The following is a 17,500-nucleotide window of genomic DNA, read 5'->3' as shown; positions in this document are numbered from 1 at the left end:
AACCAGGACCAAGAGCACGCACCCCGAAACTGACGTTTCTCGGAGGAGCAGGCGCATTGCTGTTGACAGCAGAAAAAAAAACAAACGCCCACAGCAAACGGTTACAAAGAAGTTTCAATTTTAGCGAGGATATCTGAGGAGGATAACTCATCCCGCTAATGATGACCAGTCTGGGAGGAACACGAAAGCCCGAAAAGGCAACCTAAAATCATTCAGAAGAACCCTTCCATTTGCGATACAATAAAAAAAACAATTTGATTCTAAATCAGAGAAATCTCATTTTATTCAAGTTAATACACTCCCCCACGAAGACGGAGCACCAGATGGAGAGTCGATTCCTTTTGGATGTTGTAGTCGGACAGAGTACGACCATCCTCCAGTTGCTTTCCAGCGAAGATAAGACGCTGCTGATCTGGAGGGATGCCTTCCTTATCCTGAATCTTAGCCTTCACGTTCTCAATCGTATCGGATGGCTCGACCTCCAGAGTGATGGTCTTTCCTGTCAGGGTCTTCACGAAAATCTGCATTCCACCACGGAGACGGAGCACCAGATGGAGAGTCGATTCCTTTTGGATGTTGTAGTCGGACAGAGTACGACCATCCTCCAGTTGCTTTCCAGCGAAGATGAGACGCTGCTGATCTGGAGGGATGCCTTCCTTATCCTGAATCTTAGCCTTCACGTTCTCAATCGTATCGGATGGCTCGACCTCCAGAGTGATGGTCTTTCCCGTCAGGGTCTTCACGAAAATCTGCATTCCACCACGAAGACGGAGCACCAGATGGAGAGTCGATTCCTTTTGGATGTTGTAGTCGGACAGCGTACGACCATCCTCCAGTTGCTTTCCAGCGAAGATAAGACGCTGCTGATCTGGAGGGATGCCTTCCTTATCCTGAATCTTAGCCTTCACGTTCTCAATCGTATCGGATGGCTCGACCTCCAGAGTGATGGTCTTTCCTGTCAGGGTCTTCACGAAAATCTGCATTCCACCACGGAGACGGAGCACCAGATGGAGAGTCGATTCCTTTTGGATGTTGTAGTCGGACAGAGTACGACCATCCTCCAGTTGCTTTCCAGCGAAGATGAGACGCTGCTGATCTGGAGGGATGCCTTCCTTATCCTGAATCTTAGCCTTCACGTTCTCAATCGTATCGGATGGCTCGACCTCCAGAGTGATGGTCTTTCCTGTCAGGGTCTTCACGAAAATCTGCATTCCACCACGGAGACGGAGCACCAGATGGAGAGTCGATTCCTTTTGGATGTTGTAGTCGGACAGAGTACGACCATCCTCCAGTTGCTTTCCAGCGAAGATGAGACGCTGCTGATCTGGAGGGATGCCTTCCTTATCCTGAATCTTAGCCTTCACGTTCTCAATCGTATCGGATGGCTCGACCTCCAGAGTGATGGTCTTTCCCGTCAGGGTCTTCACGAAAATCTGCATTCCACCACGAAGACGGAGCACCAGATGGAGAGTCGATTCCTTTTGGATGTTGTAGTCGGACAGCGTACGACCATCCTCCAGTTGCTTTCCAGCGAAGATAAGACGCTGCTGATCTGGAGGGATGCCTTCCTTATCCTGAATCTTAGCCTTCACGTTCTCAATCGTATCGGATGGCTCGACCTCCAGAGTGATGGTCTTTCCTGTCAGGGTCTTCACGAAAATCTGCATTCCACCACGGAGACGGAGCACCAGATGGAGAGTCGATTCCTTTTGGATGTTGTAGTCGGACAGAGTACGACCATCCTCCAGTTGCTTTCCAGCGAAGATAAGACGCTGCTGATCTGGAGGGATGCCTTCCTTATCCTGAATCTTAGCCTTCACGTTCTCAATCGTATCGGATGGCTCGACCTCCAGAGTGATGGTCTTTCCTGTCAGGGTCTTCACGAAAATCTGCATTCCACCACGGAGACGGAGCACCAGATGGAGAGTCGATTCCTTTTGGATGTTGTAGTCGGACAGAGTACGACCATCCTCCAGTTGCTTTCCAGCGAAGATGAGACGCTGCTGATCTGGAGGGATGCCTTCCTTATCCTGAATCTTAGCCTTCACGTTCTCAATCGTATCGGATGGCTCGACCTCCAGAGTGATGGTCTTTCCCGTCAGGGTCTTCACGAAAATCTGCATTCCACCACGAAGACGGAGCACCAGATGGAGAGTCGATTCCTTTTGGATGTTGTAGTCGGACAGCGTACGACCATCCTCCAGTTGCTTTCCAGCGAAGATAAGACGCTGCTGATCTGGAGGGATGCCTTCCTTATCCTGAATCTTAGCCTTCACGTTCTCAATCGTATCGGATGGCTCGACCTCCAGAGTGATGGTCTTTCCTGTCAGGGTCTTCACGAAAATCTGCATTCCACCACGGAGACGGAGCACCAGATGGAGAGTCGATTCCTTTTGGATGTTGTAGTCGGACAGAGTACGACCATCCTCCAGTTGCTTTCCAGCGAAGATGAGACGCTGCTGATCTGGAGGGATGCCTTCCTTATCCTGAATCTTAGCCTTCACGTTCTCAATCGTATCGGATGGCTCGACCTCCAGAGTGATGGTCTTTCCTGTCAGGGTCTTCACGAAAATCTGCATTCCACCACGGAGACGGAGCACCAGATGGAGAGTCGATTCCTTTTGGATGTTGTAGTCGGACAGAGTACGACCATCCTCCAGTTGCTTTCCAGCGAAGATAAGACGCTGCTGATCTGGAGGGATGCCTTCCTTATCCTGAATCTTAGCCTTCACGTTCTCAATCGTATCGGATGGCTCGACCTCCAGAGTGATGGTCTTTCCTGTCAGGGTCTTCACGAAAATCTGCATTCCACCACGGAGACGGAGCACCAGATGGAGAGTCGATTCCTTTTGGATGTTGTAGTCGGACAGAGTACGACCATCCTCCAGTTGCTTTCCAGCGAAGATGAGACGCTGCTGATCTGGAGGGATGCCTTCCTTATCCTGAATCTTAGCCTTCACGTTCTCAATCGTATCGGATGGCTCGACCTCCAGAGTGATGGTCTTTCCTGTCAGGGTCTTCACGAAAATCTGCATTCCACCACGGAGACGGAGCACCAGATGGAGAGTCGATTCCTTTTGGATGTTGTAGTCGGACAGAGTACGACCATCCTCCAGTTGCTTTCCAGCGAAGATGAGACGCTGCTGATCTGGAGGGATGCCTTCCTTATCCTGAATCTTAGCCTTCACGTTCTCAATCGTGTCGGATGGCTCGACCTCCAGAGTGATGGTCTTTCCTGTCAGGGTCTTCACGAAAATCTGCATTCCACCACGAAGACGGAGCACCAGATGGAGAGTCGATTCCTTTTGGATGTTGTAGTCGGACAGCGTACGACCATCCTCCAGTTGCTTTCCAGCGAAGATGAGACGCTGCTGATCTGGAGGGATGCCTTCCTTATCCTGAATCTTAGCCTTCACGTTCTCAATCGTATCGGATGGCTCGACCTCCAGAGTGATGGTCTTTCCTGTCAGGGTCTTTACGAAAATCTGCATTCCTCCACGAAGACGGAGCACCAGATGGAGAGTCGATTCCTTTTGGATGTTGTAGTCGGACAGAGTACGACCATCCTCCAGCTGCTTTCCAGCGAAGATAAGACGCTGCTGATCTGGAGGGATGCCTTCCTTATCCTGAATCTTAGCCTTCACGTTCTCAATCGTATCGGATGGCTCAACCTCCAGAGTGATGGTCTTTCCCGTCAGGGTCTTCACGAAAATCTGCATATTGGTAGCTAAAGCGAAAAAGCACAAACGATAATGTAAGTAAGAAAATGTTTAATTAAGATTCATCGCGAAATGCAGGCGTACAAATTATAAAAGGAAGATATCTAATAAATTGCAACCGCAGGCTGCTTTGCTAATGAAACCAGATTAACTGCCCTTGATACCAACAGCGTAACCTACTTCGTTTGATAAGCAAATCACCTATCCGTTTTTTCGCTAAATTATTCGACCTAAAAACGTCATGCGTGACGCAGTTTATAACGGAAACGTATCACGCAACTTGTTTGCCTTGTTGGAAGCTTCTAGAAGCATAAGGGGTTTTAACAGATAAAGGCAAGTCAAAGATTGAGGCGTAACGAAGGGAAATCCCACGACACAGGAAATCGCTCGCATCGAACACAATTTGAGGGAATTACACATGAGTCATACGGAAACCATGAAAATACGTTTTGCCGTAACCCTCCTTCCACCAGCACACGGCTGATGTAATCGCATGAAATAACTGACGAAAGCCACGATTTCTTGAAAGTGTTCCTGATGATACGTCGGGGAAGTTAACAAACAGACGACGAAAGTCATTTGCCAAAGGCAATCGTTGCGATGAATAACCCCGTTGCTAATTTTTTCCTGTTTAACCCTGTTTCAGACAAAGGCGTTCCGCCATCTTGGAAAGCAAAAATTTTCACCCTCCAAGTTTCGCTATCCCAAAGAGCGTTCGATTCTGCACCAAACCAACCTTTTACAGCAAAACCACGTCACAAATGCTCTTTTTCACAATAACGTAATTCAGGATCTTTCAATTAGCAACAAGGAAAGTTTTCTTCACTTTTATTTGGAGACACAGGAATTCGCTGAACGGAGCTCGAAGATGCTTTCACGGAACTGCACAAAAATTCACAGTAAATTTTGAGCTCACGAGAGGCGCAGCAGCCTTTTATACCTTTCCCTGGCACAGTGTTTGTGTGAGGAAGCGTAGAACAGTGCAGGCTAAGCGATGTCTAGACATCACACGATGTCGGAAACGCGCGGTGGATGTATGAGTATAACACTTATTTGCTGTCATATTTGCGGCAGTCGCGCTGTGTGTAGCCACTCGTTAAAGAGCGAAATGCTTTGTTCTCACAACCACTATCTCATTTTCATTTGCTCTCACACCGTAGATGAAAAACAAAGTAAAATATCTATTTTCCTCGCAGTTTTTCACGGAAACATTTCCCTTTTTTGAGTTTTCCAATAAACTCCACATGTGGGTATTCCTTTTTATTCAATTACGGTTAAAAGAAGATAGATAAATGAATCTCCTCCTCCCCTTTGAACCCAAAGGGTTTGTCATCACTGGCGTAGAACATTCGATCCGTTCAAGTGTACGTGCAAGTGGGTGGCTCACATCCTGCTCCCCCTCTGCTGTTTCCTTCATCTCATCGTTGGCCCCGATAATCCATCGCTGAAGTTCAAAAACATCAAAAATAGGGCAAATCGTAGAGGTTTAACCCTCGAACGCCTTGTTATTCTACATTCCGCCTTTCAGTCGCAAAACAAGGTGAATGGTAGAACCTTTGATGATGCTGTATTCTTCCAGCGTGCGTCCGTCCTCCAATTGTTTGCCCGCGAAGATCATACGCTGCTGATTGGGGGGAATTTCCTCTCGCTCATCGATTTGCTTCTTCACACTTTCGATCGTAGCTTCCGATTCCGTGTCCACCGCAATGGTCTTGCCGGTCAACATCTTGACGAAGATCTGCATGCCACCCTTGAGACGCAGGACCAGATGAATCGTAGATCCCTTAATGATGCTGTATTCCTCCAAGGTGCGGCCATCCTCCAGTTGCTTGCCCGCGAAGATCATGCGCTGCTGATTCGGAGGGATCTCTTCACGTTCATCGATCTGTTTCTTCACACTTTCGACCGTTGCTTCCGGTTCCGTGTCGATTGCTATCGTTTTGCCCGTAAGCATTCGCACGAAGATCTGCATGCCACCTTTCAACCGGAGTACCAAATGCATCGTTGATCCATGCTGGATGTTGTAGTCGGATATGATACGACCATTCTCCAGCTGCTTTCCGGCGAAGATAATCCGTTGCTGATCCGGATCGATGCCTTCGCGCTCTTCAATCTTACTCTTTATATCTAGTACCGTCTCTGTAGGCACAACATCAAGCGTGATCGTTTTCCCGGTTAACGTTTTAACGAAGATTTGCATGATGCTGAATACAAAAAAAACAGGCTTAATTCCTATCATGAACAACATTAAATTTATTTCTTGATGGTATGATGAACATGATTTAATTAATAGTAACATTAGGCGAACGACGAACATTTTTCACTTCCGTTTACGTCGTTGTGTCTTTGTCGAATCAATAGCAGTTTTTCTTGTTCTCATCGTCACCATCATCTGTGGGCGTCCGCTACGTCACGAGTGAAAGAAACGCGCTTAAAAATAAAAGTTCGTTGTAGTACGTTGAAGGTCATGGCGCGTACGATGCTCCGTGTTTCGAGACGAGGATGTACACCCACCCAGAGGCACCTCCCATCGCCACACGATCTTTCGTCTCATTATGATAGGGTGATGTTTGGTGGTAGTGAATGAGTCTCTCGACCGTTGGCCACTACGGTGTCTGTCTCGGTTCTGCTGCAACAAAGCACGTTGTTGGAAGATGAAAGCAAACAAAGCGCTTACCCTGTTGGTTGGCTGGCGTGGAAGAGTCCTTGCCTTCAACGCAGTCACTGATACCGCTTTCTCACGTGATACGAAGCCGAAAATTGCAGTTGATCACCTCAGAAGCTGCCAAAGACCAAAGTAACCAGTCCAACAGGCGCGGATTAAGGGAGATTGTCTTTTGGATTAGATCTAGCTAGAACTGAGTCGTGCTGCGTTGGATTGATGGCTTTTTATAGCGCTTTTGCAATTGCAATACCATCCCTGTGTTGCGTTGAATCCCAAAGGGGCAGGGGCAGGGGTGAGTTTAACTTTCGTAGCTAGAGCCAAATTGCGTAGCTTTCGTAGTACCACTACTTGCAAAGATAGTATGTACTGTTCAATATGGGTAAAGGTGGTGTGTACTTCCGCGTAGCTTGATGTTTACTAGCAACCTAGTGATACGCGTAATCGCTTTGGTGTGGCTAATCGAAAGATCCTTTCACTGAACTAGAATAACTACAATCCATGGAATAGCTTTTGAAATTTGTTCACAATTAGCACTGTATGTTAAAACAGAGACCACTAGACTAATGATTGTGATGGCATAACGTTCACAATAGCGAACTATTATTTTACGCTTCGGTTATGATGTACACCTTATGCAAACGGAAATCTCTTGACGGAAATTAATTTAAACAGAAACAGTCGTTGGGAACATTTACAAAACTGGTAAAGTGTAAGGTCAATAAAGTAAATTGTTTCCTCCTGGAACAGCGACTGTTCCTCATAGCAGCTCAATAGAGAAAATATTGACCATTAACATGCAGGCGTTTAGTACCTATTTTGGGTCATCAAAGTCAATGTCATTGTAAGGATTGTTTTTCAATTTTCACTTGGCAACAGTTCAATTAGCTCGATCGGGTGCTATTATGTCATAGAAAGGAATCGGCAGTATAAAAACCTTCGATCGAATTTGGGATCGATTCAAACAAGCATTGACATCAAGAAGTGGTGGCATTATTCAACGTAATTGAGACTGATCGAAGGTAGAAGGCAGGCTGAGATTGAAAGTGTTTCTATCGATAAGGTACTACCGTAATCCTCTACTTTCGTTCTTTATTCACTAACAGCCATCACAAGCAGCAACCATGCAGATCTTCGTCAAGATGTTAACCGGCAAGACCATCGCGGTGGACACGGAACCGGAAGCAACGGTCGAAAGTGTTAAGAAACAGATCGATGAACGTGAAGAGATCCCTCCGAATCAGCAGCGCATGATCTTCGCGGGCAAGCAACTGGAGGATGGCCGCACCTTGGAGGAATACAGCATCATTAAGGGATCTACGATCCATCTGGTCCTGCGTCTCAAGGGTGGCATGCAGATCTTCGTCAAGATGTTAACCGGCAAGACCATCGCGGTGGACACGGAACCGGAAGCAACGGTCGAAAGTGTGAAGAAACAGATCGATGAACGTGAAGAGATCCCTCCGAATCAGCAGCGCATGATCTTCGCGGGCAAGCAACTGGAGGATGGCCGCACCTTGGAGGAATACAGCATCATTAAGGGATCTACGATCCATTTGGTCCTGCGTCTCAAGGGTGGCATGCAGATCTTCGTGAAGATGTTGACCGGCAAGACCATTGCGGTGGACACGGAACCGGAAGCAACGGTCGAAAGTGTTAAGAAACAGATCGATGAACGTGAAGAGATCCCTCCGAATCAGCAGCGCATGATCTTCGCGGGTAAGCAACTGGAGGATGGTCGCACCCTGGAGGAATACAGCATCATTAAGGGATCTACGATCCATCTGGTCCTGCGTCTCAAGGGTGGCATGCAGATCTTCGTGAAGATGTTGACCGGCAAGACCATTGCGGTGGACACGGAACCGGAAGCAACGGTCGAAAGTGTTAAGAAACAGATCGACGAACGGGAAGAGATCCCTCCGAATCAGCAGCGCATGATCTTCGCGGGCAAGCAACTGGAGGATGGCCGCACCTTGGAGGAATACAGCATCATTAAGGGATCTACGATCCATCTGGTCCTGCGTCTCAAGGGTGGCATGCAGATCTTTGTCAAGATGTTAACCGGCAAGACCATCGCGGTGGACACGGAACCGGAAGCAACGGTCGAGAGTGTTAAGAAACAGATCGATGAACGTGAAGAGATTCCCCCGAATCAGCAGCGCATGATCTTCGCGGGCAAACAATTGGAGGATGGTCGCACCTTGGAGGAATACAGCATCATTAAGGGTTCGACCATTCACCTTGTTTTGCGACTGAAAGGAGGATCACAATAATTCGATTCGCGAAATCGTGTACGTCCAACACGTGATACTGGAAGCTGCCAAGAAGAAACAAACCCATGAATGGGAATTCAAACATGAAATTTTTACTGCCAAAATAATCAAAGGAAAAAATAAACATTTCAAAGACTTTCAAAGCATAGCTTAGGACAATCAATCAATGGTTTTATACTTTTTAGAACTACCACGTTTTTTAATAGCACAGAAAAACGGTAATAAACAGAATATTTTGAACAACCTTTCCGAAATAGAACAAAAAATATTGCGAGCAGTGTAGCAAAGCTGCTCGATTTTCAAGTTGCTCGAAAATCTGTCGGACCGTTTGTTTACAAAATGTTGGCCCGTTCCGCCGCCGCCGGGTTGTTCTGTGTTCGAAGGATACTGTTTCCGGCCGGTAGTTTCCGTAATTATGCCGGTGCCTTTCAGAAAAGCTCTCACCTGAAGCCGGCCACTTCTACCATCGACTTTGTGAAGGCTAAACTGGATGCCAGCACCCCGCCGACGATTGAGGAATGGGGCACCATCCGGAAGCACGTTTTGGGCGAACGGAGGTTCAACAACACCAACGTGGACAGCACCGTGCTGGGACTGTGTCCAAATCTAGGAGTTGGCAAGTCCTACATTACGTATCTACAATCGGCAGGCCTAGAGATCAACCTGGCAATCGTGGGTAAACTGCTCAGACTTTACCGTTTCTCCGATACCGAGTTGAACGAACAGGACGAGTTCGATATTTGGCGCATGTACAACGAGCTGCGGGAGCGAAATGCCGTGTTAGATGCCAACACTTGCGAGCACGCGATAAACGCACTGACCCTAACGAAACACTGGAAACATTGCTTTGAGCTGCTGGAAATGATCAAAATCACTGGCACACCGGACAGCTCCTCGTACAACTGCATTGCCACGAAGGCTTTTAGTGAGGCAGACGAGGCCACCGGTTGGGCGATGCTGCAAGAGATGTGTGAAAAGAAGAGGCTTCCGAATGACGAAACCTTCCTCGCCTGGCTAAACTACAGTCGGAGAAATGGACAAAACTTTCGCGAAAACTTGGAGCGTCTATTGCAATTTACTCATGACAACGCGGTGTTTCTTTCGAAGCGTGTGGGCAAGGAGTTGCTTTCCCTCCCGAAGGACAGCGGCATTATGGCACATGAATCGCGTGTGACGGACCACGGCAAGTGTGCCCATTGTAAGGAAAGCCTCACGAGCATTGTCGTGCCTCAGGAATCATTTGAGCGATTGAAAGAACGGTTTCTAGAAGCCGTCCTCATCAGCAAGGAGATATTCAACAAAACTACGCCTGAAGAGCTGGGTCGGTTTCAGAAGTTTCTGCAAAAAACCATCCCCTACGATGTCGTGATCGATGGTTTGAACGTGGCGTTCTCATCGGGAAATCACAAAAACCCGGCTCTCTACGCGAAACAAATAGCAGCTGTTGTGCGACACTATGTGCACCAGAAGAAACGAGTCCTGGTGATCGGTCGACAGCACATGGATAAATGGCGATCGAAGGATATGAAGTACATCCGTGAGAATAGCTTCCTGTTTTTGACGGAAGATCTGTGAGTTGGAGGATGGTATGAAAATATTCCTACGAAATTTACTAACCGCTACTTTGCTTTCAGGTCACAGGATGATCCTTTTTTGCTCTATGCTGCCTTGGAGAGTGGTCCTCATACTGATTTTTTCTCCCGCGATCTAATGCGAAAGCATTCCTTTCTGTTAGGCGATGGTTTAGGTGTTGTGTTCAAGCGCTGGCAACAGGAGCATCAGTACTCGTTGCTTTCTATCCTGCCGGACGGAAGGGTGTTGATAAAGGCACCCTTCAAGCACGATCTGTATGCTCACAAATCCCCCTCGAGCCATCGATGGCATGTACCGTTAGTGGAGAGTGGGTACCGTATTCCGAAAGTCGAGAAACAAAGTGAATGGCTGTGTATCAGTGTAACTTGAACAAAGAATAAAAGCCACATATCGTGGAGTAGTGCTCTTAACGGACATTTTTGAATTACCCAAATTATTTTTGTAAAAAAAAAAACAAAAATGACATTTCCAGTTTGACATGTCGACGCCGGGACCGGCAAATCAGCTGTTCGGAAGATTCTTCAACGAAACTGGAGTATGAATCCTTTACCAAGAGGAAGATTAAAAAGGCTTTTAGCTAGAGATGGAGATAATCAAAAGCATACTGAGGATATCAAACGACCCAACAAATGTACCGAAACTGTTGTGCAGTGTTCCGAATTGTCGTCTGTTCCGGTGGATGTGGAGGTATCTCAAGCAAAAGAAGCGTTTAGCGATCATCCCGAGTCGCGTGATGTAGGAGAAGGAAGTGATTCCGACGCAAGCAGTGTCGAAGATCATCTAGTTGATCCAGACGAGCTAGATCTAGATGGCACATTTTTCACACAATCTGGCGACAACCGAGTTCCGGCATACACAGCAGAAAGCGAGGAAACTCCGAAAAACATCGAAGTAACACACGAATCCTGCACCGAGAGTGATACCGAGAGTGATGATGAGACGCCGCAGGAGGAAGCGAACGAGAAAATGTACCAAATTTTCTCCCAAATAGTGGATTTCGATCGCCAACTGAATGCTGCCAATCATGCTCGATGTCCTACTGGCATTGGGACGTTGGATTTGTGCCCGGAATCAACGAACAATGTGGATCCTTTTGAAGGGATCGACGTTGGCATGCTGTTGACACAAATCGAAGGAGCAGCAGCGAGCTACTACACCTCGGAAGAGATCGATCGAAATTGGGAAAATGTAGAAACGCACTCTGTCCTCAATGCGGATGATGATCGAAAAGAGATTGAGATTTTCGTGTCCAGTGCCCAGCACAAACCAGGTCGAATAATTGATGTAGCACAGAGTCTCAGACGATTAGAGCAAGAAAAGAGAAAGAAGGAATACTTGGATCAACACAAGGTACACCTGACTCTGCTTTTAGCCTATGGGACGCAGCTAAACTGGATGATCAATTGCTGTCTTTCCGAGTATGCCGAGGAGCTGTTAGACTTGGCGCAAAATTGCCCCTATCCTCTTGTGGATAAGATAAATCAGGATTTCGTTCGATCGATTGTGGACCATTTCCAAGCCAATCTAAGACTGTCCAGTGCAAAACCCAAACGCAGGGGTATCAAAATTAGAACAGGTATAGGCAAGCAGCTTCGCTCCCGGGAAGCATCTTCCAGAAGAATGTTTAATCTGCTGCTCCTCACATTGCTGCGTTTCTTAAGTGTTCGTTCGCGGCTAGTCTTATGCCTGGATGTTATACCAAAGAATCCTCCGGTACCTAAAGTGAACAAGAAAGTGGTACCCAAAATCGGTACGATATCTGCAACTCATGGGCGGTATGGGAAAGTACCCCTAACCACGACAGAGATACTGAAACAGAAGCCAGAAATTCGACAGGTATTTCAGATACCGCAACTCGATGGAGCCGATGATGAACATGGTGCTCAAGATAGTATTTCTCCGTCTAAAAGCATTTGCTCCAACTCTGCGGAACACAAACCTCGTCTTTGGAAGCTAAAAGCTTCCTCGGAATCAACAAACAAATCCAACACTGGCACTGATGATCGGCGTTCTGATAAGATTGTAGCCTCCAAATTTTTCAAGAAAAAAGTCCCCAAATCGCAGCTTCTCAAACCAAAGACGGATGATACGAATGGCATCACAGGATCATCTAAGTTGGCAAAACTGTTACAGCGAAAACCCACCAAGAGTTTGAAAAAAATCGACACCACCCCGAAAGTACCTGAACTCGACACGTGGATAGAGTGTTTCCTCGAACAGGAGCAACGTTGGACGGTAATCGAAGCAGCTCTAGAAGGGGTGGATTGCTTAGAGCAGGTGATCGATCGCATCCTGAACCCACCGGCGTACGTGTTTGCCTGGGAAGCCGGTGGGGCGATTGTCGATGTAGTGGAACGCTACTCATGGCGTAACGAAATGGCTTCCAATAGGCAGAGGGTTGATCGGAAATGGTTAGAAAAGTGTCTTATCCGGCACAGACCCCGGCTACAGGATGTAGCTTATGCGGTAGATAAACGAGAATACCGTCAACTAAAGTTTCGAGCGCCAATGCCTACTACGATTGCCCTGTAAGTAGATTAGTGTCGACGATCAAAGATGAACAACACGCCCCAAACGCTGTATTCCACCTTTCTTTCTAGGTTTAAGAACCATCCATCTTACTGTTTGAAGAGAGATCTGCAAAAATTTCAAGCAATCTACCCACCGGATGCTCCCCCTCTAGGATTTATTCAAGGGGAAGCGATTTACGCTCGCGAGTGCGTCCAAACGTTACATTCGCGCGAAGTATGGTTGCGGCACGCTAAAGTTATTCGTCTGCAGGAGCAACCGTACAAGATCGTTAAGTCGAAGCTGCGCCGGGTGCAGATCATGCTAGAATTGTTCGGTTACTGGCAAACGGAGGACTACATACCACCGGAACCGGTCAACGGCATTGTGCCTCGCAATGCGTACGGAAATATTGAAATTTTCAAAGACTGTATGCTACCGAAAGGAACCGTTCATTTGAAGCGTAAGTTCTCGAAGACAGCCTTTTACAAACTCGTAGAAAGCATAATCTAAACTCACTCTTTGTCCGTTTTGCAGATTATGGTTTGTCGCACATTTGTCGAAAACTTGGAATCGACTATGCTGTTGCTGTGGTCGGGTTTGGAGTGCACGCCGGTGGCAATCATCCAGTTTTCGATGGGATAGTGATATGTGAGGAGCATCGTGATCGGTTGCTCGAAGCATGGGAAGAGCACCAGCTCGACTCGGAGCAAAGAAAGCGCCAGAAGAAGGAACAGAAGGTGCTCGCCCACTGGGTGAAGTTAGTAAAAGGTGTGTTGGTGAGAAACAGGCTTAAACAAAAGTACAACTTTGACGGAATGTAGCACGTTATTTGGTTAAATAAATTGTTTTGTTGAAGTTGAATTCAGGGTCATTTATCTAGTCTTTCGGATGATGATATGCACGTGTACGCTTTCTCGTATCGTATCGTGTTGCTGCATGGCATGGCAGCATGAGGGAGGGTTCTCTTTTGCTAGCGAATCAGAATCCAACAACGCCGGTAATAGGTAAATACTCGTTCTAGAAAAAGATCACGCCATAAATAGTTACGATAGCGAGGATCCTATCTTGACAGCATGTCTGTACCCGATCTAGTCTTGATTACAAAATCAAACAAAACGTTCCTCGTGATAATCGCAATGTTCCCACCGGATTACCCTCGGCATGCATCTGCTGCTACCGAACATTTTCAGTATCTCGGCATCGCTCCAGCAGGAACAGTAGCACGCGTTGGAGCATGGCCTCCCCACGGTTAACCGTTGCAGAAGTGAGCGAATCCCTGCAGCACTTCGGGGTTGTCGACTACATCGTGTTCATGTGCAGTTTGCTGATATGCGTGGTGATTGGATTGTACTTCGGTTGGAAGGATTGGAAGGCGCAACAGAACCGAAAGCGCAATGCCGTTCGGCGAGGATCGGAAGCCTTGAACTATCTCGTCGGTGGACGAAAGATGAAAATCTTCCCCGTCGCGATGTCGCTAATCGCGAGCTTCATTTCCGGTATCGCGATTATGGGTGCATCTACTGAGACGTATCTGTATGGGACCCAGTTCTGCTACATTTTTACTGCCATCATAGCGATGGCGTTCAGTATGAACTACATATTTCTGCCCGTGTACCAGGGGCTAGAGATTACGTCGGCCTACGGGTATCTGCAGCTGCGATTCGATCGCCGACTACGATTGCTGGGATCAGGGCTCTTCACGTTGGCTACGGTGAGTATGGTGAAACCGAAACGGAGTCTGTTCCGATATTTTGCCCAATTCCCTGCTAAAATTATTTGGTTTTACCTTAGCTACTTCATCTACCGATCGTTATCTACGTACCGGCGCTGGCGTTCAACCAAGTGTCTGGTATTAACGTGCACATTGTGTCCACGAGCGTATGCTTAGTTTGCATATTCTACACACTCGTAGTAGGTTTCGGTATGCTTTCAGAGATTTAAAGTTTCAGCAGTGATCGATCATAAACTATCATTTACTGTAGGGTGGTATAAAGGCGGTCGTTTGGACGGATGTGATTCAAATGTTTATCATGATTGGTGCCCTGATTTTGATCGTCATTAAGGGTACGGCTGATATTGGTGGATTGGGTGTGCTGATTGAACGGAATATGGCCAGCGGCAGGATAGAAGGTCCCAAGTATGTAGCTGGTTCCGCCAGCTAACGTGCTAGATCCGGAATTTAATATTGCGTTTACAGTTTCAGTATCGATCCTACCGAGCGGCACACGATCTGGGCTATTTTCTTTGGTGGAGGATGCTTCTGGATCAGCAAGAACGCCATACACCAAATGATGATCCAGCGGTATTTGGCGTTGCCAAGCTTTCGTGATGCACAGAAGGCCTTGGTTTGCTTCACGGTTGGCATCATCCTGCTGCTGATGACATGCTTCTACAATGGCCTACTGATCTACGCCACATTCTACGACTGCGATCCACTGACGACGGGTTTGGCGAAAGCGAAAGATCAACTGCTGCCCGTCCTGCTGATGAAGGTCCTGGGAAACTATCCTGGGTTGGCCGGTTTATTCATTTCCGGTATATTCAGCGCCTCACTAAGCTCGCTCTCGACTGGCCTCAACTCCCTGTCGGCAATCGTATTGGAGGACTTTGTGAAGCCCTTCTCTCGCAAACCACTGGGGGAACGTGCCACTCGCTACATCATGCGTGGAACAGTGCTTGGGTTCGGCATTGTGGCTGTCGTGTTGGTGCTGGTGGTGGAGAAGCTCGGTACCGTGCTGCAGCTGTCGATGAGTCTCATACCGATTTCTCTAGGTCCTTTGCTGGGTCTTTTCCTGATGGGCATGTTAATACCTTGGGTTGATTCAGTTGTAAGTACACCTACGAGACGATTTCTTTCCATGTTCCAGCTGCTAATGCGCAGATCACCTTCCTCACTTCTTTCACAGAGCGCCTTCGGCGGTGCAGTCAGTGGATTGGTCACGATGGCGTACATCGTTATTCGTGCTCAGCTAGCTATTGCTGCCAAAGAGATGACCTTCCCGACGAAACCCGTCTCGGTGGCCGGATGCGAGTATGATTTTGAATTTCCTCCCGCATACAATGCCACGGTTGGGCTGCCTTCTCCTTCAGTTCACGCGAATGCCAAATCGTTGCACCATGTTTCGTTTCTGTTTTACACCTTTATCGGTGCAGCTGTAACACTCACGATCGGTTCTCTCACTGCTTCCATCTTGCGCGGCCAGCAATCGAATAAAGTCGATCCACTGTTACTGGCACCGTTCGTTCGGCGTGCATACTTTCCAGAGCATTTGCCAATCACCAGTGCGGTTTCCTTGCAAAAATTCAATAAAGGAGACACTCAACTCTATCTGCCACTTTCTTTTTCCGGATTCCCATGACGGGTGGCACTTTCGGCCCCGTCGCCACTATCCACTCGCCGAGAATGAGGATCAACGAGGGCGTTTCTTGAGTGGTCGTGGTGCTTGGACTGAATCTTATCTCTTGTGCTGACTTAATTTGGATGGAAATCGAGGCTCGAGAGCGGGGTGATTGCTTATGCACATTCTGTACCTTTCTTATCATGGTAGGTCATACGAGGTACATTGTCACGCACCGAGGAAGCCTGATCACAGCTGACCATGGTGCGAGGGCGCACGAACGTAGATCATTGCACGAGAGTGGACATGAGTCGTGCTTCGGACTAGCGTCTTGTCTAGTCTATTCGCGTGGTTTGCGGGATCCTAGTAGGCTATAAACACTGCGTATTAAGGGTGGGTACTAACCACTCTTTGGTAGCAGTGGCGGAACTAAAAACGGGAGTCGCCGGTGCCTGGTTGGTTTTGGGTTACAAACAAATCGTAAATCTTCCGCCAACTAAAACTTTGCCGCTGCCAGGTAGACTCGCTTTTCCGGCGTACCCACATCTACGTCACCGTCGTACGATTATCGCGTTATCATCATCTTGTCTTGTGGCGCGGCGGGTGTCTGGAAAAATGTGACCACGCCATTATCGGGGTCATAATTCATTCTTCCCGCGACGCGCACACGAAGATGGATTAATATAAGAGCACTCGACCATGCCGGTGGAGCGTTTCAGATCCACGCCATATTCTACGGATCACCTCTCGTGGTAGTGCAGTAGTGTCCGTTCGCTCCTCACCGGTGACTGCACGATCTCAGTACGTACGTCTTGTTTTTTTGGCGGTAAAGATGTCGCCCGGTGTATTGGAAGACGTTAGCGTTGTTGACGCTAGTACGGATGGTGGCTTCTTCGGCAGTACGGAAGAAGCGACCACCAGCGGATCTGCGGGTGTACCGAATGTGGAAGACATAAGCCGATCGTTGCAGCGTTTCAACTGGCCCGACTATCTGGTGTTCGTGATGATGCTGATCAGCTGTATCGTGATCGGGATCTTCTTCGGTTATCAGGATCACCAGAAGCACAAACGGCAGAAGCATGCCCGGCGCGGCTCGGAAGCCTTGGATTATCTGGTCGGTGGTCGCAAGATGAAAATAGTGCCAGTGGCCGTGTCGCTGGTGGCGAGCTGGATCTCGGGCATCTCACTCCTGGGAACGTCGACGGAAATCTATGTGTATGGTGTGCAGTACTGCTACATCATCACGGCGGTCGCCATTATGACGTGCATGATGAACTACATCTTCTTGCCAGTGTTCCACGATCTGCAGATCACGTCCGCTTACGAGGTGAAGTGTCTACCGTATTGTAATCCTTCGGCTGCCCGGAGTGGTAGTATATAATGTATAATGTTGTGTTTTCCTCG

At 47.8% G+C, this 17,500-nt stretch overlaps 7 protein-coding genes across 8 annotated transcripts in view; 5 read left to right on the top strand and 2 right to left on the bottom strand.

The window, feature by feature from the left end:
- The window catches only part of LOC125948387 (programmed cell death protein 2-like), a 2,739-nt gene extending 2,482 nt beyond the window's left edge, over nucleotides 1–257 (bottom strand). The window contains exon 1 of the mRNA XM_049674369.1: nucleotides 1–257. This exon is cut by the window's left edge and continues 171 nt beyond it. The gene's annotated coding sequence lies outside the window, so the exon portion shown is untranslated.
- Nucleotides 258–261: 4 nt separating this feature from the next.
- LOC125948390 (polyubiquitin-C-like) lies at nucleotides 262–6,573 on the bottom strand. The gene is given in 5 exon segments (XM_049674373.1): nucleotides 262–385; nucleotides 387–2,987; nucleotides 3,216–3,720; nucleotides 5,237–5,923; nucleotides 6,397–6,573. Coding segments are annotated over 4 exon segments (3,909 nt in total). The 5' UTR covers nucleotides 5,920–5,923; nucleotides 6,397–6,573; the 3' UTR covers nucleotides 262–265.
- A 703-nt stretch (nucleotides 6,574–7,276) lies between these two features.
- On the top strand, nucleotides 7,277–8,654 carry LOC125950312 (polyubiquitin-like). The gene is made up of 2 exons (XM_049678178.1): nucleotides 7,277–7,403; nucleotides 7,488–8,654. The coding sequence occupies exon 2, from the start codon at nucleotides 7,506–7,508 to the stop codon at nucleotides 8,652–8,654; it is 1,149 nt and encodes a 382-aa protein (XP_049534135.1). The 5' UTR covers nucleotides 7,277–7,403; nucleotides 7,488–7,505.
- A 339-nt stretch (nucleotides 8,655–8,993) lies between these two features.
- Nucleotides 8,994–10,656, top strand: LOC125951252 (mitochondrial ribonuclease P catalytic subunit). The gene is made up of 2 exons (XM_049679951.1): nucleotides 8,994–10,225; nucleotides 10,289–10,656. The coding sequence occupies exons 1-2, from the start codon at nucleotides 8,994–8,996 to the stop codon at nucleotides 10,614–10,616; spliced, it is 1,560 nt and encodes a 519-aa protein (XP_049535908.1). The 3' UTR covers nucleotides 10,617–10,656.
- Nucleotides 10,657–10,765: 109 nt separating this feature from the next.
- LOC125952907 (DNA repair protein complementing XP-C cells-like) lies at nucleotides 10,766–13,630 on the top strand. Its single transcript, XM_049682669.1, has 3 exons — nucleotides 10,766–12,775; nucleotides 12,848–13,218; nucleotides 13,293–13,630. The coding sequence occupies exons 1-3, from the start codon at nucleotides 10,785–10,787 to the stop codon at nucleotides 13,577–13,579; spliced, it is 2,649 nt and encodes an 882-aa protein (XP_049538626.1). The 5' UTR covers nucleotides 10,766–10,784; the 3' UTR covers nucleotides 13,580–13,630.
- A 358-nt stretch (nucleotides 13,631–13,988) lies between these two features.
- On the top strand, nucleotides 13,989–16,181 carry LOC125952908 (sodium-coupled monocarboxylate transporter 1-like). 2 transcript variants are annotated; one of them, XM_049682671.1, is made up of 5 exons: nucleotides 13,989–14,469; nucleotides 14,550–14,669; nucleotides 14,741–14,895; nucleotides 14,956–15,586; nucleotides 15,665–16,181. In XM_049682671.1, exons 1-5 carry the CDS (start codon nucleotides 13,993–13,995, stop codon nucleotides 16,115–16,117), a joined length of 1,836 nt encoding a protein of 611 aa, XP_049538628.1. In that variant the 5' UTR covers nucleotides 13,989–13,992; the 3' UTR covers nucleotides 16,118–16,181. The 2 variants fall into 2 exon arrangements, with proteins under 2 accessions (XP_049538628.1, XP_049538627.1); XM_049682670.1 differs by having other exon boundaries at nucleotides 14,956–16,181.
- A 640-nt stretch (nucleotides 16,182–16,821) lies between these two features.
- Nucleotides 16,822–17,500, top strand: part of LOC125950840 (sodium-coupled monocarboxylate transporter 1-like) — a 2,629-nt gene continuing 1,950 nt past the window's right edge. Inside the window, exon 1 of the mRNA XM_049679181.1 lies at nucleotides 16,822–17,423. Within this exon, the coding sequence (XP_049535138.1) occupies nucleotides 16,929–17,423 (495 nt within the window). The 5' untranslated portion in view covers nucleotides 16,822–16,928. The remainder of the gene's footprint in view (nucleotides 17,424–17,500) is intronic.

This window comes from Anopheles darlingi, chromosome 2 (genome assembly GCF_943734745.1).
Source record: "Anopheles darlingi chromosome 2, idAnoDarlMG_H_01, whole genome shotgun sequence".
Taxonomy (NCBI): Eukaryota; Metazoa; Arthropoda; class Insecta; order Diptera; family Culicidae; genus Anopheles; species Anopheles darlingi.
This window is presented reverse-complemented; position numbering and strand designations above follow the sequence as displayed.